Below are 24,452 nucleotides of genomic sequence, written 5' to 3' on the forward strand. Positions count from 1 at the left end.
CGCAGTGGTTGAGAGTCTGCCTGCCAATGCAGGGGACACGGATTCGAGCCCTGGTCTGGGAAGATCCCACATGCCGCGGAGCAACTGGGCCCGTGAGCCACAACTACTGAGCCTGCGCATCTAGAGCCTGTGCTCCACAACAGGAGAGGCCGCGATAGTGAGAGGCCCGCGCACCGCGATGAAGAGTAGCCCCCACTTGCCGCAACTAGAGAAAGCCCTGGCACAGAAACGAAGACCCAACACAGCCATAAATAAATAAATAAAATTAAAATTAAAAAAAAAAAAAATGTCCATTGGCATTTAAAAAAAAAAAAAAAAGAAAGTGAAAGGGCAACTCACAAAATGAGAGAAAATACTGGCAAATTCCATACCTGACAAGGGGTTAATATTCAGAATACACTTTTTAAAATTTTTTTTAAATTAGTTTATTTTATTTTTGGCTGTGTTGTGTCTTTGTTGCTGCGTGCGGGCTTTTCTCTAGTGGCGGCGAGCAGGGGCTACTCTTCGTTGTGGTGCACGGGCTTCTATTGCGGTGGCTTCTCTTGTGGCGGAGCACAGGCTCTAGGCGTGTGGGCTTCAGTAGTTGTGGCGTGTGGGCTCAGTAGTTGTGGCTCGCGAGCTCTAGAGTGCAGGCTCAGTAGTTGTGGTGCACAGGCTTAGTTGCTCCGCGGCATGTGGGATCTTCCTGGACCAGGGCTCAAACCTGTATCCCCTGCATTGGCAGGCAGATTCTTAGCCACTGTGTCACCAGGGAAGCCCCAGAATACAATTTTTAAAAAGGGACTTCCCTGGTGGTCCAGTGGTTAAGAATCTGCCTTCCAGTGCAGGGGACGCAGGTTCGATCCCTGGTCGGGGGACTAAGATCTCACATGCCGCAGAGCAACTAAGCCCACACGCTGCAACTACTGAGCATGCAAGCCACAACTAGAGAGAAGCCTGCGTGCCCCAAAGAAGAGCCCACGCACCGCAACGAAAGACCCCGAATGCCACAACAAAGATCCCGTGCAACCAAGACCCAATGCAGCCAAAAATAAATAAATATTTTTAAAAAAATAAATAAAATTATCTTTAAAAAAAAAAGCTATTACAACTCAAAAACAAAAAACACAAACAACCCAATTAAAAAGCACTGAATTGTACACTTTAAGTAGTTAAAATGGTGAATTTTATGTTATGTGAATTTTAACTCAAAAAAAAGTGTGTTGAAGTAATGAAAAGAAAATATGTTTGGGGGTAGGGGATTATGAGGTACAAACTATTATGTATAAAATAAGCTAAAAGATATATTGTACAACATGGGGAATATAGCCAATATTTTATAACTGTAAATGGAGTATAACCTATAAAATTGTGAATCACTATATTGTACGCCTGTAAATTATGTAATACTGTACATAAACAAAAAGAAAACATGTTTTGGTGCCTACCACACAAACCTAGTTTAGAACTGGGGCTCTTCCATTCAGCCATGTGGCAAGGTGCATCATCTGCCTCGGTTTCCCCATCTGTGAAAGAGACACTAACTTCCACACCAGGCCACATTCTGAGGATTCATTGAGAATACAGGTAAAGGGCCTGGCACAGAATATGCAACCAATATATATTTACACAATAAATAAACAATAATGACAGGAATAATAGTCAATAACATCTATTGAGCCCTCATGCTGAATCAGATGGCTTACATAGAATACCTCATTTAATCATCCCAACTATAGCTCAATGAGGTAGGTACAGATTACAGCTGAGGAAATAGAAGCTTCGAGAGGTTGAATGACTTGCCCAGGGTCACACCATTATTAAGTAGTGCGGCTGGCATCTGATACCCCAGCAAGTAATAGAAAATCTTTATTGAGCACTTTGTTCTAAGCAAGACACCAAACTGAGCATTTTACAAGAAATAGCTCATTTAGCCCACACAACAACTGCATGAAATGAGCATTATTATCGTCCCAATTTTGTACATTAGATACTGGAGAAACAGAGAAGTTGAATAGCTTGCCCAAGGTCACACAGCTTGTAGGGGCAGAGCTGGGATTCTTACTATAAATACAACCTGCTTAGCCACTATGCTTATACCGCCTACATCCAAATGAATAAATGGACAGAGAGATACACATGAAACCGAGCAAGAGCTCGTGTGCCCATGATGCAGAAAGCCAAACTCTGACAGCGGGCATTTGCAGCAAAGTAAGGATTTATTTGCAGGGCATCAAGCTAAGGAGTGGGAGACAAGTCTCAGATCCACTTCATCTTGGTCTTTGAGTTAGGGATGTTTTAAGGGGGAAGAACAAAGGAACTAGGGTAAATCATCGTCTTGTGACATTTCTTAATCATAGTTTCAGGAATCAGGAGGTCTCCTTTTTATAATTCTCTGTCCAGGCGGTCCATGGCTTGAGGATCTGTGGGCTCATCTTGCCCTAGAGAAACAACCTGAGCTTGTAAGTTAATGATGACATAGTAGCAATTTTAGTACATTGATGATGTTATCAACAATAGCTGACTCTGGTTGATTAGTGTTCAGTTAGCACAGGATTGAGGCCAGAGGGGACAAAAAAGGGATTGAGGTCAGAGGAGACAAGCAGGGGAATAAAGTTTTGGATAGAGAGATTAATCATAAACTCAGTACGGGAACTCGGTTTCAGGGAGACTCGGTTTCACACAGAAACAAACACATAAATAAAGTGTGATGGACATGGGAGCAAGTGTGACCTTCCTGGGGAACAGGCCAAAGTTAGCAATAGGCATAGGTCAGGCCCAGCAGAACCTGTACAGTGGGGAGTTGGGGGAGATTGTGCCCTGGAGGGACCCCTGCACTTGAGCTAATGGTGGGTTACAAGACGTACTTCATATCCCTTCAACTGAGCACGTGCAGGCCATGTAACAGGCACCAGGCCCTAGGGAGCCACATAGGTTCCAATAATGGATTGATGACTCCTTGGTCCTCATGCCAGAGAAACCCACATCCTCACCCAGGTCCAGGCCCAACACAGAGGTAGACTAGAAATCCCCCTCCACTGGAAAAGAAAGGTCCACATCCAATCTCAGAATATCCTGTTGGCTCTACCCTCAAAATATATCCAGAACCCCACCTTTTCTCACCATCTTCACTGCTGTCACTCTCACTCATTTCACCATCATTTCTTGCCTGGATTTTTGCAGTAGCCTCCAGTGGTAGGCAGAATATTGGCCTTCCAAAGATGTCCACATTCTATAGAATGTCATCTTAAGTGGCAAAAAGGGCTTTGCAGAAGAATTAAATTAAGGATCTTGAGATGGGGAGATTATCCTGGTGGGCCCAATGCAATCACAAGAAGAAAGCAGAAGGGTCAGAGTCAGAGAAAGAATGGAAGATGCTACCTTTCTGGCTTTGAAGCCAGAAAGGGGTCACAAGCCAAGGAATGCAGGTGGCTTCTAGAAACTGGAAAAGGCATGGGAATGGATTTTCCCCAAGAGCCTCCAAAAGGAACACAGCCCTGCCAGTAACTTGATCTCAGTCCATTGAGAACCATACCAGACCCCTGACCTCCAACACTGAAAGATAATAAACTTGAGTGGTTTTAAGCCACAGAGTTTGTAGTAATTTGTTACAGCAGCAATAGGAAACTAATACACTTCCTCACTGGCCTTCTTGTCTCCACCCTTACCCGCTCCAGCACATTCTCTAAATGGCAGCCTGAGGGGTCCTTTAAAAAATACATGTCAGAACCACTGCTCACAGTCCCCTCGATGGCTCCCCACATACCTCAGAGTAAAAGCCAAAGGCCTTTCAATGTCCCTCAAGTCCCTATATGATGTGTCATGATCCTCCCGTCACCTCACTGCCTTTCCAACTCCTCACTCCAGCCACACTGGCCTCTCTACTGTTCTTCAAACACAGCAGGGCCCTCCAACCTTAGGGCATTGCTTTGCAAGGGCTATGCCCTCTCCCTGACATGCTGTTTCCCAGATAACCACATGGCTCATTTCCTCTTCCTTGAGTCTTTTCCTAAATGTTTCCTTCCTAGTGAGGCCTTCCAGGCCACCCCAAATAATGCTGCAACCTGCCCCACACCCCATACTCCCCAAACCTCTACTTGTCTCTAGTTTTTCTCTTTTCTACAGTAATTTATCACCTCCTAACATATTATATAATTTGCTTATTTACTTTGTTATTTATCTTCTGCTTCCTCTACAGGGGAACTCCACAGATCATTACCTGTTTGGTTCACCGTGTACCGCCAATGCCTAGAACTATGCCTGGCATATAGTAGGTGCTCATTAAATATTTGTTGCGTGAATAAATGAATGGACTGAGGTAGCTGTGACCCGGGGGTCAGGAGAGCTGGATCTGAACTCAGTTTGCCATGACAAGACCCTTTCGCTTTCTGGGCTTCAGTTTACTCTCTGTGATTCTATACAGAGAAGTTGGGCCTTGGCCTCCTGCCTCAGGTTCTGTGCCTGACCATACACCAGCCATCCTTGGCCAGTAGGGGGTCACCCCCAACCCTGAGGTAGAATCTACTAAACTCCCTGACACCACCACCCTTCAGGTCCTGAGAATCCACGGGGCACTTGCTGGCAGCCTTGGGGGTTGGGAGCATCTGCAGCTGCCACCTCCACTCCTTCCTCCCCAGGGGTGATAAAATTGGTGCAACCGGTTCTCCTGGGCCAGGCAGGATACTTGCTCTGTCAACTGAGACTTCCAAGCCACCGCCTTTGTCATTTGTCCCAGATATTCTCAGCTCCCTTTTAAGACAAAGGAAAGAGTCCTTTATAACCAGACATTACCTCCCAATTCTCTCTCAGCCTATGTGGCAGATTCTTACTGGGGGAAACTTACCCTTGGCCTCTGTGAGGTGGGAGGAGAGGATGTGTGGAGGGGACCTTGTTCGTTCAAAATATCTCAAGAAATATTGATCGAGCAATTCCTGGGAAGTTCTAGGCACTGCAGATATATCAGTGAACAAAACAGAAAAAAGTCCTTGTCCTTGTGGGTTTCTAATGAGGGGAACAGACAATAAAGAAACGTCTAATATAACGTCAAGGGTGATGAATAAAAATGAAGCAGGCTAAGGGACTAGAGAATGATGGGAGTGGGTAGGGGTTATTTTAGACAGATTGGCCAGGGAAGACCTCTCTGAGGAAATGACTTTTGGACAAAGGTGAATAGAAGGAGGGAGCCAGCCATAAAAAATCTGGGAGAAGAGCATTCTAGACAGAGGGAACAGCAAGTGCAAAGGTCCCGAGGTAGGAACTAGTTTATATGATGGAAGAACAGCTAGGGGGCAGGTGTGGCTGGAGTGGAGTGAAATAAGAAAAGAGTGGTAGGAGGGCTTCCCTGGTAGTGCAGTGGTTAAAGAATCCGCCAGCCAAGGCAGGGGACACGGGTTCGAGCCCTGGTCCGGGAAGATCCCACATGCCACGGAGCAACTAAGCCCATGCGCCACAACTACTGAGCCTGCGCTCTAGAGCCCGTGAGCCACAACTACTGAACCCGCGTGCCGCAACTACTGAAGCCCGCGTGCCTAGAGCCCGTGCTCCGCAACAAGAGAAGCCACCGCAATGAGAAGCCCGCGCACCGCAACGAAGAGCTGCCCCTGCTCGCCGCAACTAGAGAAAGCCCGCGCGTGGCAGCAAAGACCCAACACAGCCAAAAAATAAAAAAATAAACAAAATAAATAAATTTAAAGAAAAAAGAAAAGAGTGGTAGGAGATGAGGGCTGCATGGCATAGAACCTTGAAATCTACAGGGAAAACTTTAGATTTCACCCTGGGAAGGATTGGAAGCCACTGGAGGGTTTTTTTTGTTTGTTTTTTTATTTATGGCTGTGTTGGGTCTTCGTTTCTGTACGAGGGCTTTCTCTAGTTGCGGCAAGTGGGGGCCACTCTTCATCGCGGTGCGCGGGCCTCTCACTGTCGCGGCCTCTCTTGCTGCGGAGCACAGGCTCCAGACGCGCAGGCTCAGCAATTGTGGCTCACGGGCCTAGTCGCTCCGCGGCATGCGGGATCTTCCCAGACCAGGGCTCGAACCCGTGTCCCCTGCATTGGCAGGCAGACTCTCAACCACTGCGCCACCAGAGAAGCCCCCACTGGAGGGTTTTAAACAAGAAAGTGGCATAATCTGACCAGGCTCTAGAGAGATCCTTTGGGCTGCTGTCAAGAGAATGGATCATGGTGGAGGAATAGAGAAAGCAGGGAGACCAAAGAGAAGGCTGATAGGTTTCCCTGGTGGCGCAGTGGTTAAGAATCCGCCTGCCAATGCAGGGCACACGGGTTCAACCCCTGGTCCAGGAAGATCCCACATGCTGCGGAGCAGCTAAGCCCTTGTGCCACATCTACTGAGCCCGCACGCCTAGAGCCCGTGCTCCGCAACAAGAGAAGCCACCGCAATGAGAAGCCCACGCAGTGCAATGAAGAGTAGCCCCCACTCACCACAACTAGAGAAAGCCTGTTCACAGCAACAAAGACCCAGTGCAGCCAAAAATAAATAAAATAAAATTAATTAATTTTTTAAAAAAGAGAAGGCTGATGATACGGTCATTCATGCAGGAGAGCCTGGTGGCCTCGACAGGGTAGTGTGGCCAAGGAGATGAGCTGTGGCTGGAGCCTCAGAGAAGTGGTTCCAAAAATAACCATCTCATCAGAGCTGGTGAGAGCTTTAGAAATCCTAAGACTAGGCAGGAGTTCTGGAGTCTGTCAGTCCTGGACTGGAGGCCCAGCTCCACACATTCCAGCTGTGAGTCCTTGGGCAAGTTGTTATACCTCTCTGAGCCTTGGTTTCCCCACCTGTAAAATGGACATGATAAGAGAGCTTGCTTCCAAGGGGTGTCTTGAGGACTCAGTAACATATAAATAAGGCACAGAGCACAGGGTGTGGCACTTAGTATACAGTCAGTAAAACCATGACTCAACTCCCCACATTTATTGATAGAGAAACTGAGGGCAGCTCTGGCTTAGAGGCAGACAGAGGACTGGACGTAAAGGAAGCAGAATTTACAGGGTTCCTCAAAGTCATATACCCACAGAGTCTATAAATAAGATGAATGAGTAAAGTGGGCCAGCGACATGAAAAATCATGTGGCCCTGCCTGGCCATCTTGCTTTTCCACTTTTCAGACACATGTAATATATGTGCTCACCTAAAGGGCTGGCTAGCCCAGCTCCACCTGACTACTGCCCCATGGTACCAGATATCCCATTTTTATCTTTTTTTTTTTTTTTTTCTGTGGCCACGCCGCGCACCTTGCAGGATCTTAGTTCCCCTACCAGAGATTGAACCCACGCCCTCAACAGTGAAGGGTCGGAGTCCTAACCACTGGACAACCAGGGAATTCCCCCCATTTTTCAATAGAAGTCAGAAACCCAGATTTTTATGTGAAATCTCCCAACTTTAAATTACATTTTCTAATTACTCCTAGAGTATAGGAACACAGTAAATTTTTATATATTTGTCTTACTATTATTTCAGCATCCTTGCTATTATTTCCTCCTTTCCAATCCTTACATCATTTATTTTCCTTGCCTTGTTCCTTTGGCTAGACCTCCAACATAATGTTGAAGACATGATAGCAGGCACCATGGTCTTGTTCCTGACACAGAAGGAATGAATCTTACTTTTCATGATTGCAGGTCTCCAATTTCATTATTTTTAAATGTTGGCTCATTTTTCAAACATTGTGAATGCCAAAGTCTATCAACCTGTGGGCTGCCAATTTGTGATCTCTGCTTTACCAGAATTCTCTCCCTCAGTTGCAACAACAGTCTCATTGGGTAGGTACTATTATTCTCCCCATTTGACATATAAGGACCCCAAGGTTCAGAGAGGTGAAGTGACTTGCCACAGTTACACAGCTGGGAAGAGGCAGAGCCAGGATTCAAACCCAGCTCTTCCTGATGCCAAAATCTGTGGGACCTTGGATGCCCAGGTCAGTTCCTCTTTATACTACACCCTGTCCTGCATCTAGGGGCTCTGGGGTCCTGGAGAAGCTCTGTCATCAACTTTGAGTGACCCTTGACCATGGGCCTTCCGCTCTCTGGGCCTCAGTCTCTCATCTGCCAACCTGGGACACGTTCAGCTATGAGAACCCCAATAGTGCCCCAGCCTCCTCCCCCACAGTCCAACTGCACATCTGTTAAGTATTAGACCTGATCTTGATATGGCCCTTGTTTGGGGGCCTGGCTCTGTCACTTACTGCTGTGTGACTTGGGCTGCTTAACCTTGCCTCATCTCAGCTGTAAAATATGATTAAAAGTAGCACCTACCTTAAAGTGCTTAGGACACACCAGGCATGATATAAGTGCCTAGTAAACTTTAGTCCTCGTGATTACTGGTAAGTGCATGCATGTGTACGTTGGCAGGAAGAAAAGAGAAATATAATTTAAATAGTTGTATTAGGATGGAGATTTGGTTTTTAACATTTTTTACTATCACTGTTACAATTTTTTTCAAAATGTTTAATGCCACCCATGACTCTTCCATTATAGAGAATATATTAATTATAGAGAATAAAATTCCTTAACCCAACATCCAAGGCTCTCTCTGATTAGACATCAACCCATATTTCAGTAGAGCAGAGTGGCTAAGGCCACGTGGAGTCAGGCCACTCAGCCTGAATCCCAGCTCTCTGACTTATTAGCTGTGTGAGTTTGGGTAAGAAACTTTACCTCTCTGTGCCTACATTTCCTCATCTGTAAAATAAGGAAAGTGACAATTCTCACCTGATGGGGCTGAGGTGATACGACATAAAAGGTTTATAGCACAGTGTCAATCACATGAAGGCTCAAAGCATATTAGTGATTATCATGATCTACCCACTTCCCCCAAATCTCTGTCACCCTGGACCATTCACCAGCCCCAGAACACGACACACCTTGAGCACTGTCATACCTCGAGGTCTTTGCTCATGCCCTGCTCTACTTGGCATGCCTTCTTCTTCTTCTTCTTTTTTTTAGTTTTTGAATTTTATTTATTTTTTTTTACAGCAGGTTCTTATTAGTTATCCATTTTATACATATTAGTGTATATATGTCAATCCCAATCTCCCAATTCATCCCACCACCACCACCCCCCGCCACTTTCCCCCCTTGTTGTCCATACGTTTGTTCTCTACATCTGTGTCTCTATTTCTGCCCAGCAAACCGGTTCATCTGTACCATTTTTCTAGGTTCCACATATATGCGTCAATATACGATATTTGTTTTTCTCTTCCTGACTTACTTCACTCTCTATGACAGTCTCTAGATCCATCCACATCTCTACAAATGATCCAGTTTCATTCCTTTTTATGGCTGAGTAATATTCCATTGCATATATGTACCACATGTTCTTTACCCATTCGTCTGTCGATGGGCATTTAGGTTGCTTCCATGACCTGGCTATTGTAAATAGTGCTGCAATGAACATTGGGTGCATGTGTCTTTTTGAATTATGGTTATCTCAGGGTATATGCCCAGTAGCAAGATTGCTGGGTCATATGGTAATTCTATTTTTAGTTGTTTAAGGAACCTCCATACTGTTCTCCATAGTGGCTGTATCAATATACATTCCCACCAACAGTGCAAGAGGGTTCCCTTTTCTCCACACCCTCTCCAGCATTTGTTGTTTGTAGATTTTCTGATGATGCCCACTCTAACTGGTGTGAGATGATACCTCATTGTAGTTTTGATTTGCATTTCTCTAATAATTAGTGATGTTGAGCAGCTTTTCATGTGCTTCTTGGCCACCTGTATGTCTTCTTTGGAGAAATGTCTATTTAGGTCTTCTGCCCATTTTTGGATTGGGTTGTTTGTTTCTTTAATATTGAGCTGCATGAGCTGTTTATATATTTTGGAGATTAATCCTTTGTCCGTTGATTCGTTTGCAAATATTTTCTCCCATTCTGAGGGTTGTCTTTTCGTCTTGTTTGTAGTTTCCTTTGCTTTGCAAAAGTTTTTCAGTTTCATTAAGTCCCATTTGTTTATTTTTGTTTTTATTTCCATTACTCTAGGAGATGGATCAAAAAAGATCTTGCTGTGATTTATGTCAAAGATTGTTCTTCCTATGTTTTCCTCTAAGAGTTTTATAGTGTCTGGTCTTACATTTAGGTCTCGAATCCATTTTGAGTTTATTTTTGTGTATGGTGTTAGGGAGTGTTCTAATTTCATTCTTTTACATGTAGTGGTCCAGTTTTCCCAGCACCACTTATTGAAGAGACTGTCTTTTCTCCATTGTATATCCTTACCTCCTTTGTCATAGATTAGTTGACCATAGGTGTGTCGGTTTATCTCTGGGCTTTCTGTCCTGTTCCATTGATCTATATTCTGTTTTTGTGTCAGTACCATATTGTCTTGCTTACTGTAGCTTTGTAGTAGAGTCTGAAGTCAGGGAGTCTGATTCCTCCAGCTCCATTTTTTTCCCTCAAGACTGCTTTGGCTATTCGGGGTCTTTAGGGTCTCCATACAAATTTTAAGATTTTTTGTTCTACTTCTGTAAAAAATGCCATTGGTAATTTGATAGGGATTGCATTGAATCTGTAGATTGCTTTGGGTAGTATAGTCATTTTCACAATATTGATTCTTCCAATCCAAGAACAGGGTATATCTCTCCATCTGTTTAAATCATCTAATTTCTTTCATCAGTGTCTTATAGTTTTCTGTATCCAGCTCTTTTGTCTACCTAGGTAGGTTTATTCCTAGGTATTTTATTCTTTTTGTTGCAGTGGTAAATGGGAGTGTTTCCTTAATTTCTCTTTCAAATTTTTCATCATTAGTGTATAGGAATGCAAGAGATTTCTGTGCATTAATTTTGTATCCTGCAACTTTATCAAATTCATTGATTAGCTCTAGTAGTTTTCTGGTGGCATCTTTAGGATTTTCTATGTATAGTATCATGTCATCTGCAAACAGTGACAGTTTTACTTCTTCTTTTCCAATTTGTATTCCTTTTCTTTTTCTTCTCTGATTGCCATGGCTAGGACTTCCAAAACTATGTTGAATAATTGTGGCGAGAATGGACATCCTTGTCTTGTTCCTGATCTTAGAGGAAATGCTTTCAGTGTTTCACCATTGAGAATGATGTTTGCTGTGGGTTTGTCATATATGGCCTTTATAATGTTGAGGTAGGTTCCCTCTATGCCCACTTTCTGGAGAGGTTTTCTTTATCATAAATGGGTGTTGAATTTTGTCAAAATCTTTTTCTGCATCTATTGAGATGATCATATGGTTTTTATTCTTCAATTTGTTAATATGGTGTATCACATTGATTGATTTGCATATATTGAAGAATCCTTGCAACCCTGGGATAAATCCCACTTGATCATGGTGTATGATCCTTTTAATGTGTCATTGGATTCTGTTTGCTAGTATTTTGTTGAGGATTTTTGCGTCTATATTCATCAGTGGTATTGGTCTGTAATTTTCTTTTTGTGTAGTATCTTTGTCTGGTTTTGGTATTGGGGTGATGGTGGCCTCGTAGAATGAGTTTGGGAGTGTTCCTTCTTCAGCAATTTTTTGGAAGAGTTTGAGAAGGATGGGTGCTAGCTCTTCTCTAAATGTTTGATAGAATTCACCTGTGAAGCCATCTGGTCCTGGACTTTTGTTTGTTGGAAGATTTTTAATCACAGTTTCAATTTCATAACTTGTGATTGGTCTGTTCATGTTTTCTGTTTCTTCCTGGTTCAGTCTTGGAACGTTATACCTTTCTAAGAATTTTTCCATTTCTTCCAGGTTGTCCATTTTATTGGCATAGAGTTGCTTATAGCAGTCTCTTAGGATGCTTTGTATTTCTGCGGTGTCTGTTGTAACTTCTCCTTTATCATTTCTAATTTTATTGATTTGAGTCCTCTCCCTCTTTTTCTTGATGAGTCTGGCTAATGGTTTATCAATGTTCTTTATCTTCTCAAACAACCAGCTTTTAGTTTTATTGATTTCTGCTCTGATCTTTATGATTTCTTTCCTTCTACTAACTTTGGGTTTTGTTTGTTCTTCTTTCTCTAGTTCCTTTAGGTGTAAGGTTAGATTGTTTATTTGAGATTTTTCTTGTTTCTTGAGGTAGGCTTGTATTGCTGTAAACTTCCCTCTTAGAACTGCTTTTGCTGCATCCCATAGGTTTTGGATTGTCATGTTTTCATTGTCATTTGTGTCTAGGTATTTTTTGATTTCCTCTTTGATTTCTTCAGTGATCTCTTGGTTATTTAGTAACGTATTGTTTAGCCTCCATGTGTTTGTGTTTTTTACGTTTTTCTCCCCCTAATTGATTTCTAATCTCATAGCATTGTGGTCAGAAAAGATGCTTGATATGATTTCAATTTTCTTAAATTTACTGAGGCTTGATTTGTGACCCAAGATGTGATCTATCCTGGAGAATGTTCCGTGCGCACTTGAGAAGAAAGTGTAATCTTCTGTTTTTGGATGGAATGTCCTATAAATATCAATTAAATCTATCTGGTCTACTGTGTCATTTAAAGCTTGTGTTTCCTTATTAATTTTCTGTTTGGATGATCTGTCCATTGGTGTAAGTGAGGTGTTAAAGTCCCCCACTATTACTGTGTTACTGTTGATTCCCTCTTTTATAGCTGTTAGCAGTTGCCTTATGTATTGAGGTACTCCTATGTTGGGTGCATATATATTTATAATTATTATATCTTCTTCTTGGATTGATCCCTTGATCATTATGTAGTGTCCTTCCTTGTCTCTTGTAACATTCTTTATTTTAAAATCTATTTTATCTGATATGAGTATCGCTACTCCAGCTGTCTTTGACTTCCATTTGCATGGAATATCTTTTTCCATCCTCTCACTTTCAGTCTGTATGTGTCCCTAGGTCTGAAGTGGGTCTCTTGTAGACAGCATATATATGGGTCTTGTTTTTGTATCCATTCAGTGAGCCTGTGTCTTTTGGTTGGAGCATTTAAACCATTCACGTTTAAGGTAATTTTTGATATGTATGTTCCTATGACCATTTTCTTAATTGTTATGGGTTTGTTTTTGTAGGTCCTTTTCTTGTGTTTCCCACTTAGAGAATTTCCTTTAGCATTTGTTGTAGAGCTGGTTTGGTGGTGCTGAATTCTCTTAGCTTTTGCTTGTCTGTAAAGCAAGGTTTTGATTTCTCCGTCGAATCTGAATGAGATCCTTGCCGGGTAGAGTAATCTTGGTTGTAGGTTCTTCCCTTTCATCACTTTAAATATATCACGCCACTCCCTTCTGGCTTGTAGAGTTTCTGCTGAGAAATCAGCTGTTAACCTTATGGGAGTTCCCTTGTATGTTATTTGTCATTTTTCCCTTGTTGCTTTCAATAATTTTTCTTTGTCTTTAATTTTTGTCAGTTTGATTACTATGTGTCTCAGCATGTTTCTCCTTGGTTTTATCCTGTATGGGACTCTCTGCACTTCCTGGACTTGGGTGGCTATTTCCTTTCCCATGTTAGGGAAGTTTTCGACTATAATCTCTTCAAATATTTTCTCGGGTCTTCTCTCTCTCTTCTCCTTCTGGGACCCCTATAATGTGAATGTTGTTGTGTTTAATGTTGTCCCAGAGGTCTCTTAGGCTGTCTTCATTTCTTTTGATTCTTTTTTCTTTACTCTGTTCCGTGGCAGTGAATTACACCATTCTGTCTTCCAGGTCACTTATCCGTTCTTCTGCCTCAGTTTTTCTGCTATTGATTCCTTCTATTGTATTTTTCATTTCAGTTATTGTATTGTTCATCTCTGTTTGTTTGTTCTTTAATTCTTCTAGGTGTTTGTTCTTTCATTCTTCTAGGTCTTTGTTAAACATTTCTTGCATCTTCTCAATCTTTGCCTCCATTCTTTTTCCGAGGGCCTGGATCATCTTCACTATCATTATTCTGAATTCTTTTTCTGGAAGGTTTCCTATCTCCACTTTATTTAGTTGTTTTTCTGGGGTTTTATCTTGTTCCTTCATCTGCTACATAGCCCTCTGCCTTTTCATCTTGTCTGTCTTTCTGTGAATGTGGTTTTTGTTCCACAGGCTGCAGGATTGTAGTTCTTCTTGCTTCTGCTGTCTGCCCTCTGGTGGATGAGGCTATCTAAGAGGCTTGTGCAGGTTTCCTGATGGGAGGGACTGGTGGTGGGTAGAGCTGGGTGTTGCTCTGGTGGGCAGAGCTCAGTAAAACTTTAATCCACTTTGTCTGCTGATAGGTGGGGCTGGGTTCCCTCCCTGTTGGTTGTTTGGCCTGAGGCGACCCAACACTGGAGCCTACCCGGCTCTTTGGTGGGGCTAATGGCAGACTCTGGGAGGGCTCACACCAAGGAGTACTCCCCAGAACTTCTGCTGCCAGTGTCCTTGTCCTCATGGTGAGCCACAGCCACCCCCCACCTCTGCAGGAGACCCTCCAACACTAGCAGGTAGGTCTGGTTCAGTTTCCTGTGGGGTCACTGCTCCTTCCCTCCTGGGTCCTGATGCACACACTACTTTGTGTGTGCCCTCCAAGAGTGGAGTCTCTGTTTCCCCCAGTCCTGTTGAAGTCCTGCAATCAAGTCTTGCTAGCCTTCAAAGTCTGATTCTCTAGGAATTCCTCCTCCCATTGCCGGACCCCCAGGCTGGGAAGCCTGACGTGGGGCTCAGAACCTTCACTCCAGTGGGTGGACTTTGGTGGTATAAGTTTTCTCCAGTTTGTGAGTCACCCACCCAGCAGTTATGGGATTTGATTTTATTGTGATTGTGTCGCTCCTACCATCTCATTGTGCCTTCTCCTTTGTCTTTGGATGTGGGGTATCTTTTTTGTTGAGTTCCAGTGTCTTCCTGTCAATGTTTGTTCAGCAGTTAGTTGTGATTCCGGTGCTCTCGCAAGAGGGAGTGATCGCACGTCCTTCTACTCCACCGTCTTGAACCAATCCCCCTGGCATGCCTTCTTCTATCCATCAAACACTCTGTGTCAACGCCTAGATCGAGTGTTACCTCCCCCTCTGAGACTTCCTGTCCCCATCAGCCCCTCCCCTGGCCCTCCTGAGGGCTGGGTACGCTTACCGGCCTTACTCTCTCAGCTGTGCACTGCTACCTCACTCGCCCCTCCCACTGCATCACACCCTTCCTGAGGATGTGGGGAACTCGACCTTGCTCTGAGTTCCAGCCACAGGCCCACACACAGATGTCTGAGGGATGTCAGCCTTCAGGGAAACTCAGTGATCAAATTGAGTCCGACAGTCCTCCCGCATCCTGCCCTGTTCCTTCTCAGCCTCAGAGTCCTCTCCTGTAACTGAGGCAGTGTGGCCCAGCACGGTGGTGGTGAAGACAAATAAGAAAGCACTGGTGAAGGCCCCTTTTCTCCCTCCCTGTCTCCCAGGAGCCTAATTTGCTTCCCCCCTGGACTAGCTGGAGATGGGGAAGGGAATGCTGGATGTGGGGGCACCTATGGCCATCCAGAGGCCTGCTCGAGAGGGTCCTCTGACTCTGGTTAGAGTTTCTGATTCCAAAGGGTTTTAGGGCAAGGCCCAGGACCCTGCATTTTCAAAAGTGAGTTATAAACCCCTTCCTCCAGGGGTTTCCATGGGACATATTCTGAAATAACTGTTCTGGATGCACCAAACCTCTCTATGGCAATTGGGGCAGCGTAGCTGTGTGAGGAGCCAAGTGACCCCTCAGCCCGCACAAGCTTTGGAGGGGGGAACGCTGCCACCTAGGGGCTAAGAAAATTGCCAAAGCTAGGGCCTGAGCCATGTTGATAAAAATATTTATTGAGCACTTTCTGAGTGCCGGGCACTACGCCAAACTCTATGCTAAACTCTTTGTACATTTCATCATACTGGATCCCAATGACAGCCCTATGAGGTAGTACTGTCATAAGCCCCATTGTACAGATGAGGAATGCAGGGCTCAGAGAGGTCAAGTGACTTATCCAAGGTCACACAGCAAGTAAGTGTCAGCGCTTGGATCTGAAGCCAGATCTGGCTGACAGCTGAACTCTAACCACAACACTCGAGTGCCTCCTACATGCCTACATCACAGAGTCATCTGGGGATGCTGGGAGAACTGCATGTGAAAAGGTTTAACAGGTAAGGGCTCCAACCATATCAGGCCCCTGAAGAACAGCTTAACTAGAGGCTGCCCCTAGGCAGCCTGGAGGAGGGGTGGGTGGGACTGCCCTGTCTTCTCTCATGGGCAGCCTGACCACCAGCCTGGACCAGCCAGACCCTGGGCCATTCAGGCTCAGCTGCCTCAGATCCCAGAATGCTGCAGGGCTTCCCAGAAGGACAGGGGACACAGCGAGGCGGCCCTGGGCCAGGGTTTACAGAGCATGTTCCAAAAGGATTTTGACCAATGGCTCACTTCCACTGGGAAGGATCTCTAGTCAGCTCCTAGAGGCCCTGGACCCAAAGGTGAGCATCAGGCAGGATGTGGGAGCAAACACCATGGGTCCATCACTCCGAGGCCTGGATGTAGACAGGCACAGCAAGCATGGCACACGGGCCCTCGGCCCCTGCCTGCAGCTCCGCCAGGGCCAGGTTGGAGCCCAGGCCCTCGGCATGCCCGGGCACCACCAGCTCAGGTTCGCCCCCTACCGTCCCCCCAACTACGATGGACAGCACGGCATCCGGCTCCGAGAAGGGCGGCTTGCCTGGGGCGGCCTCGGGCACTGGCCCAGGCCCTGTGTCCTTCAGCTCCTCCAGCCCCAGCGGGTCAGGCAGGGGCGTCACCACCTTGCGGCCACCAGTGCTGCCGCTGCGGGGGGCTGCCCTCCTCCGGGGGGGCCGCCGGGCTTGCAGGTCCTTGTCCTTTTGGGGGCCGAGGCGGCAGCGGTGGTCCTTGAGGTACTTGTGGCGGGAAAAGCCCTTGGCGCAGCCGGCACAGCGGAACTTGTAGTTGCCTGTGTGGGCGCGCTGGTGCTCGGCGAGGTGGGCACGGCGGCTGAAGGACTTGCTGCACAAGGCGCACTTGTGGAGCTTCATGCCTGGGGAGCAAAGGGAAGGCAGTGAGAGGCACCCAGACCCTTCACCCTGCAATGCTGCCCTGGCACTTGGAACGAAGCCCAGTTCCCCAGCTTGCCCTACGAGCATGGGTGTGATCTGGGCCCTGCTCCCTCCACTCTCATCTCCCACCTTCTCCCAGCCACTTACCCTGTGCCAGCCTCCTGCCTCTGGGCCTTTGTTTGTGCTGTTTCCCCTCTGCCTGGAACAGCAAGCTCAGCCCCTAAACCTTGACTAACTTTGCCAGGTCACCATCATCTCTCTCCTCTCTGGTCTGCCTGCCTCACCCTGGCCATCTCAGACCATTCCCCACAGGGCAGCTAGAGCGGTCTTGGTAAAACCTCTCCATGACACTCCCTGCTCCAAACCCTCCAGTGATTCCCCAAATTTCCCACAGAGTCGCTGCAGCTGGCCACTCCCTTCACCTCTCAGACCCATCCCCTTCCTCTCCCCTCTCTTGTTCTCTGAGCTCCAGGCCTCCCGCCCGCCTTTCCTCGTCTCAAACACCCGCCAGTCTCTTCCCTGCCTGAAGGCTTCGCATTTGCTGCTCCCTCACCCTGGAAGCCATTTCCGGCTCTTCTCCTCTCTCAGACTCAGCTTTCGTGTCACCTCCTCCGGGGAGCCCTCCCTGATACCCACTTCCCTTCTTTCTCTGCCCCCTCACTCTGCTTATTTCCATCTTTGCCCTCAGCATATTTTAGTGTAACATACTTATTTGTTTGCTGTTCATTTTCGATCTCTGCCACTAAATGCTAAGCTTCCCCAGGAGGGCAGGGTGGGCTTCTGCCTGATTCCCCCATGGCACCCCCAGTGCCTGACACATGGTATTCTCGCAATAGTCACTCACTGGATGAATCACTGGTGCCTCCATATCCACCATGAAGTCAACTCCATCCCACACACAGCCTGTGCCATGGTCCCCTCAGCCTCCCTGGGATGACAGCTCAGAGAGGGGGCAGTGACTTGCCCGAGGCCACCCAGCAGGACAGTGGTACTGCCAAGAATCAAGCCCAGGCCCTCTGTCTCCAAGTCCTCAATCTACTCTCTTAGTTTTCACACTCTCTTTAGCCACTAGATCCTGTTTACAAACCAGTGGTTGTTAATCAGGGGTGACTTTACTCCCCAAGGATCTTTTGGCTTGTCCCCGGAGACATTTTTGGTTGTCATAACCGTGGGGTACAGGCCAGGGATGCCGCTGAACATCGTACAGTGCACAGGGCAGCCGCCCACGACAAAGAATTATCCAGCCCAAAATATCAATAGTGTTGATATTGAGAAACCTTGTTCTATAGACCAAGTGGTATGTGGAAAGCCAGCCAAGCTGCTCTGGGGAAGCAGCAGCCCCAGGAGAAGCTCTGTGGAGCCGCCGGGAAACTGAGGAGTGGTGTGGAGACCCCTACTCCACACCCCAGCTTCCTCGCTCTGCCGAGTGGGCCAAGGAAGCTCCCTGGCCTTACCTTGGACCCACTCAGAACTGGATCTCCCTCCACACCTGACCCCACCTCTGTCACACTGGGTGCCTCTCTGATATACAGTCATCTCCTCCTGAGTCAGCTTCCTCCTCAGCCTGGGGGACTGTGGCTGACTCACCTCCGTACACCCTGAGGACCCAAACACAGGCCAGGCTCATGGCTCCCCGGGGCAAAAGTCTATTGGCTGGAAGGTACCAGGCAGGGAAAATAAGCCTCACAGGATGTGTTTGCTCTTTCTGGAGTCCCTGCCCAGGGGGCTTGAGCTGAACCAGACCCTCCTGGCACGTCCAGGAGCCACTTACCGGAGTGGGAAAGGATATGAGCCTTCAGCTTGTCTGGCCGGTTGAACTCCTTACTGCAGCCCGTGTGTGTCCTAGAATCCAAAACACTGGTCAGGGGAGCTCACTCAGCACAGGACTCTCTTGCTGGCCGCCCTGCCAGCCCTGGGCAGGACGGACTCGCTCATCCACCCTAAGGGCTGGGCAGGGAAGCAGCATGGGGAGTGAAGCAGCCAGGCGGGACCCAGGACAGGACAAAAGGAGAGAGGGCCTGCAGCCCTCGGCCCTGACCCCCCGCTTCTATCCCACAGCTGGGTAAACCTGCCCCCTCCCACCCACCGTCTCTACTCACGAGAAGGGGCATTTGTATTTCTTGAATGGCTCATGGATCAACATGTGTCTCTTCAGTTTGTCCTTGCGGTTGAACGCGGACTCACACACCGAGCATTTGTAGGGCTTCTCACCTGCAGGAGGAAACACAGATGGGGGACCGAGGGTGCCGTGAGAGGGAGTGTGAATATGGGGCGCAGGGGTCTCCATCAGGGGACAGCAGCTCCTCCAGGGAGGTGGCCTGCGGGAATATTGCCTCTCCCTTTCCTCGGGACTTTGCTTTGCCAAGGAGGAGAGGAGGCTGGTTCAGTTAGGATGGGCAGGAGGGGCCTCTCTGACGAGGCAACACCTGAGGTGGTGAGGGAGTGAGCCACGCAGGAATGTGGGAGTGAGGGTCCCAGGCAGGAGGAGACGTGGGGCACCGCCTGTGTCTGAGGGGAGGCCCGTGTGGCCGGGCTGGAGCAGGGGAGGGAGAATGAGGCAGAAGAGGAGGTGGGCAAGGCAGCCAGGCCCAGAGGGAGGGCTTGGGAGGCAAGGTTTTCACTCTGAGCCGGATGAGAAGCCACCAGAGGCGCTGAGCAGAGGAGGGACAGGATCTGACTCGAGAGCCTCACAGGCTCCCTCTGGCTGCGTGTAGAGAACAGATTGAGGGCGTGAGGGTGGAGGCAGGAAGGAGGCTGGTACAAGAAATGGGAAGTGGCCAAGTACGGGTGATGTCCAGAAAGCAGAATCGGCAGCCCTTGCCAACGGACTGGCTGTGGGGCATGAGAGAATCTAAGGCGTGGGCTGGGCGACTGGGTGGATGGCCGTGACATTTACTGAAGTGGGGTCCACCACAGCGGAGGGGGGAATTACACCTTATCTGGTTGAATCCTTGCAACAAACCATAAGGTAAGTCCTAGAAGAGAAAACTGAGGCTCCTGGTCTACACCTAGTGTTTGGGGGAAGTAAGATTCCAGCCCGGCAGTGTGACCCAGAGTCCACCTGAGTTGCCCCAGACCGTCTGCTGCAGAACCCATGCGTGGGGCTGGGGGTGAGGGGTGGCATGGAGAGCAGCTCTCACCTAACAGGAGTCAGAGGTCAGAAACTGCCCTTTGGAAAAGGGCTATTACTGGGTTGCTTTATTTCCTGCCATTATTTCCTCTCTGTTCTCCTCTCTGGGATGAATAAAGTACTTTTGAAAAATGTCAACCCAATGATTGAGGAAATTCTGGTCCTTACAATGGAATGTTCTGCAGTCATTAAAAAGATCAAGGTCGATCTGTTTCCTGATCTGGAAAGATCTCCTGGCTATACTGCTAGGGGGAAAAGAAAAGTGTAGGACAGCTTAATACAGTCCCATTTTTGTTAGAAAAAAATACAATCCCCATACTCCAAAAAAGCCCTGGCCATATGGGTTTGTATCGACACAGAATATGCAGGGAGAAAGGTAGGGGAGGGTACACACCAAACTGTCAGTAGCAATTAAGATTTGAAGGGGGAATTTAACATTTTACTTTACATACTTCCATACTGCTTCCATTTTTACAAAAAGCATGTATTACTTGTGAATAATAATGATTATTTTAAAAACCATAAAGAAAGCAATTTGGTAATATCTATCAAAATTGCCAATGAAGTTACTTCTTTTTCTTCTTTTATCATAAATATGAAATACATGTAACAGAAAATTTACCATTTTAACCATCTTTAAGTGTACACTTCAGTGGCATTAAGTACATTCTTATTGTCGTGCTACCATCACCACTATCCATCTCCAGAACTTTTTCATCATCCCAAACTAAAACTCAGTACTGCATATACATTTTAACCTAGCATTTCCACTGCTAGGAATGTACACTACAGATATATTCCCAAAAGCTTGTCAAGAGACCCACACAGCATTGTGTATACAAACTAACAGCTGAAAAAATAATTTAAGTGTCCATCCATAGGGAAATGGTTAAATCAAAGATGGTAAATGCAGGAGAATACTATGCAGCTGAGAAAAAGAAGGTGCTATTAGGAACATCTTCAAGGTACCTTGATAAGTGAAGAAAAATGGCACATAGTAGAGTTATAATATGTGCCTGTTTGTGTAAAAGTAAGCACATGTTTTCTATAGATGTAAAATAAAACTAGAATGTCCCAGATGAGACCACTAACAGTGATCACCTTTGGGGAGGGGAATTAGGATCACTCTTCAAACTGGGAACTCCAAGTCACAAACTGATGGTGGTTATTTTAACAACTAAAACTGTACAGATAGAAAATATTGTTTTGTGAAACTTCTGTTTCAGTATATTCTGTGTGTACGTATGTGTTTCCTGGGTTGCATATAAAATGTATTTTTTACCGTAGGCCATAGTAAAAAAAAAAAAAAAAAATCAAAAACCATTTGGATTGTCCATCTGAGGAGAATGCTTTTGTACTATCAGGGATTTTTTCCTCAGGTTTTCTCAATCTTTAGACCCTTTTCAGTATAAAACAGAACAGAATTTTTTAACTAATAAAAAACATTTTAAAGCTTAAAAGAAAATAAAGTGTCAATGTATCTCAGCTGGGGAACTAAGGAGAGAGGGTTCTATCCAGGTTTGGGAGGGAATTTTGCATCGAGCACAACGCCCCCACCCCCAGGGGCTCAGAATGGCCTCAGGGGCAGAGCCAAGAGTCCCCCCACCCACCTCCCAAGGCTCATCTCCACTCTAGTGTTGGTGGGAACCCCTTGTTCACTTGAGGGGGCAGGTAGGGGCCAGGAAGGAGATGGGAAGGCGGGATGAAGAGAGGGAGGGGATGGGCAGGAGGGGGCTCAGGAAGAAGGCTGAAGGAGATGGGGAGGAAGGCCAGAGGGGGATGGGAAGGGGAACAGAGAGGGTGTCTGGGGGGAGGGGAAGGGGGACTGAGCAGGAGTTGGTGGGGGGCAGGGTACCCACCTGAGTGGATGTGAGCGTGCAGTTTGAGGTAGTGCTCCCGCCGGAAGAACTTCTTGCACACCTGGCACTTGAACCTGCCCCCACTGCCGTGGGTGGGCAGGTGACGCCGCAGGTAGCGTTCACAAGGAAACACCTGGCAGGACAGAGGAGTGAGCGTCAGGTCTGACTCACCAGCCCTCACCGCGTTATGAGCTCAAGGGGCCCCTCGTTACCAGCCCTTACGGAAACATCTTCCTTTCTGCCCACTAGGGGTCAAGGCCCACAGTGTCAAGCTCAGCCAGTAGAACCTCATGGCTCCCACTACTCACCCATAAGCCCAGTCAAGACATGCCTGTCCTGAGGTTCTGCCCAGGCTGTTGTTTCTACCCAGGGAGACTTTCTCTTAGCCTGACAAACTCCTACTCATCCTTTAAGACCCAACTCAGGTCACTGCTTCTGTGAAGCCCTCTCTGACTCCTCAATGCCACACCAGGCAAAGCAAATTCCGCCCTTGAATGTCCACCCATATTTTTAAAGTCAGCATCTAACTTATTGAAACACAGCCCTTTGCTTGTACGGGATCTCCAAGAGGGCAGAGAGGGGCTTTCATTCCTCAGCACAGGGCCTGAATCAAATGACTGACAAGCAAAGGAATGAATAAAAAAATGAACAAATAACTGAAGAAATAAATGGAAAGGTAATAAAAAGCCAGAAAACACAGAAAGCAAAATCTCCTTCTTCCCCAGGCATAGGAAGAGCATTCATTCATTTTTTCATTCATCTGATATAGAGAAGTGGTCAAGGACACAGACCCATCAACTTACTAGCCCCATCATTTCCTAGCTGGATGACCTTTCTGTGCCTTGGTTTCCCCATGTATAAAATGGAGGTAGTAATAATCTGCCTACCTCCTAGGGTTAAATGAGTCAGTTCAGATAAAATGCTCAGAACAGCATCTGGCACATGGTTCTTGATAATTCACGATAACTTTTATTCAGACCACAAATTCCAAACCCCTAAATTAGGCTATATAATTAGAAACATCTACAATGAGGCCGAAGTGAAACCAGGGCTGTCTGTCCTGGAAAATCTGCCTCGTAAGGTTGTAAGAAAATGAGTAGAACAAAGAAACCAGTTAAACACACCAGGGGGATGCAATCAGCAAAATCCAGACTTCAGGAAACTCCACAGGACCGATGGCCCAGTTTCTTCAACAAATACATTAAAAGAAAAAAAAAAGGAGCATCGATGGGGGGGAATCTGTAGATTAACAGAAACTTTGGTCGTATCAACCAATCACAATATATGGACCTGATTCAAACAAACTTTACAAAAATTATGTTTTTGGGAAAAGTGGAAAATGGAACACTGCCTGGATATTTGATGATATGAAGGGCCAGGCTTTAGTGAGGGCTTCCAGATCCACTGAAAAGAAGAACCAGTAATAACAAGGATGATAAGACATCAGGAAGCTGGAGGCCGCCGTTCAGATGCTGGGCCTGGGCCCAGGGGAGGCCTCACTCCACGTCAGCCCGGCCTGGTCCGCCTGGCCCAGCAGTAGCCCTGGGATGGCCACGGGTGGCGTCCAACGGGTAAGACAGGCCAGGCAGAGCTCTCGCTCTTCAAAGACAAAGTGTCATCTGCGGAGACAACCCCAAGCTTGGCCTGCACGTGTGCTGAGGCAGGAGGGGAGAAGGAGACGGTGGGGTCTTCACTCCATCACCTCTCGCCCCCTATTTCCGCCCAGCCAGCAAGGGCAAGGTTCCCCACCTTTTGGCAGTGTGGGCAGGGGAAGTTGTGAGTGGCGGTCTGCAGGTGGTGCTCCAGCGCCTCGGGGGTGGAGTACTTGTTGACGCATTTGACACACCTACATGGGGAGGAGCAGAGAAGTGAGAGAGCGTGTGTGCCGGGCTGGACGCCCCAGCAGGCGTGGGAACCGGCCACTCCCCACCCCCAACACCAGGAGGCAAAATCCCACATCTGATTCATTCTTGAATCGGTCAATTCTCGCTTGCCACTGCCTCCATCCTAATCCAAACCATCTTGCTCGGACGCGTGCAGTAGCCTCCTCCCTGCCCTAATTCATTCTCCACAGGGGAGCCAGCAGGAGCTTTAAAAATCAAAATCACAGCTTACCTTCCCCCCTCCCCATATCCTGAAGTCCATTCTCTAGTAGGTCTGTGTCTTTATTCCCATCTTGCCCCTAGGTTCTTCATGACCTTTTTTTTTTTTTTTCTTAGATTCCATATATATGTGTTAGCATACGGTATTTGTTTTTCTCTTTCTGACTTACTTCACTCTGTATGACAGACCCTAGGTCCATCCACCTCACTACAAATAACTCAATTTCGTTTCTTTTTATGGCTGAGTAATATTCCATTGTATATATGTGCCACAAAGTGAGAGAATGGCATGGACATATATACACTACCAAACGTAAAATATATAGCTAGTGGGAAGCAGCCGCATAGCACAGGGAGATCAGCTCAGTGTTCTGTGACCACCTAGAGGGGTGGGATAGGGAGGGTGGGAGGGAGGGAGACGCAAGAGGGAAGAGTTATGGGAACATATGTATACGTATAACTGATTCACTTCGTTATAA

The 24,452-nt window shown here is 46.8% G+C and overlaps 1 protein-coding gene across 2 annotated transcripts in view; it reads right to left on the bottom strand.

The window, feature by feature from the left end:
* Nucleotides 1-6,889: 6,889 nt before the first annotated feature.
* The window catches only part of ZNF341 (zinc finger protein 341), a 56,374-nt gene continuing 38,811 nt past the window's right edge, over nt 6,890-24,452 (bottom strand). For both annotated transcript variants that reach the window (XM_082358807.1, XM_082358808.1), the window contains exons 11-15: nt 23,621-23,717; nt 21,872-22,004; nt 18,982-19,093; nt 18,654-18,724; nt 6,890-16,863 (exon numbers count right to left, since the gene is read on the bottom strand). In XM_082358807.1, coding sequence (XP_082214933.1) covers nt 16,334-16,863; nt 18,654-18,724; nt 18,982-19,093; nt 21,872-22,004; nt 23,621-23,717 — 943 coding nt within the window. In that variant the 3' untranslated portion in view covers nt 6,890-16,333. The remainder of the gene's footprint in view (nt 16,864-18,653; nt 18,725-18,981; nt 19,094-21,871; nt 22,005-23,620; nt 23,718-24,452) is intronic.

This window comes from Balaenoptera borealis, assembly GCF_965194805.1.
Source record: "Balaenoptera borealis genome assembly, chromosome: 16".
Classification (NCBI taxonomy): Eukaryota; Metazoa; Chordata; class Mammalia; order Artiodactyla; family Balaenopteridae; genus Balaenoptera; species Balaenoptera borealis.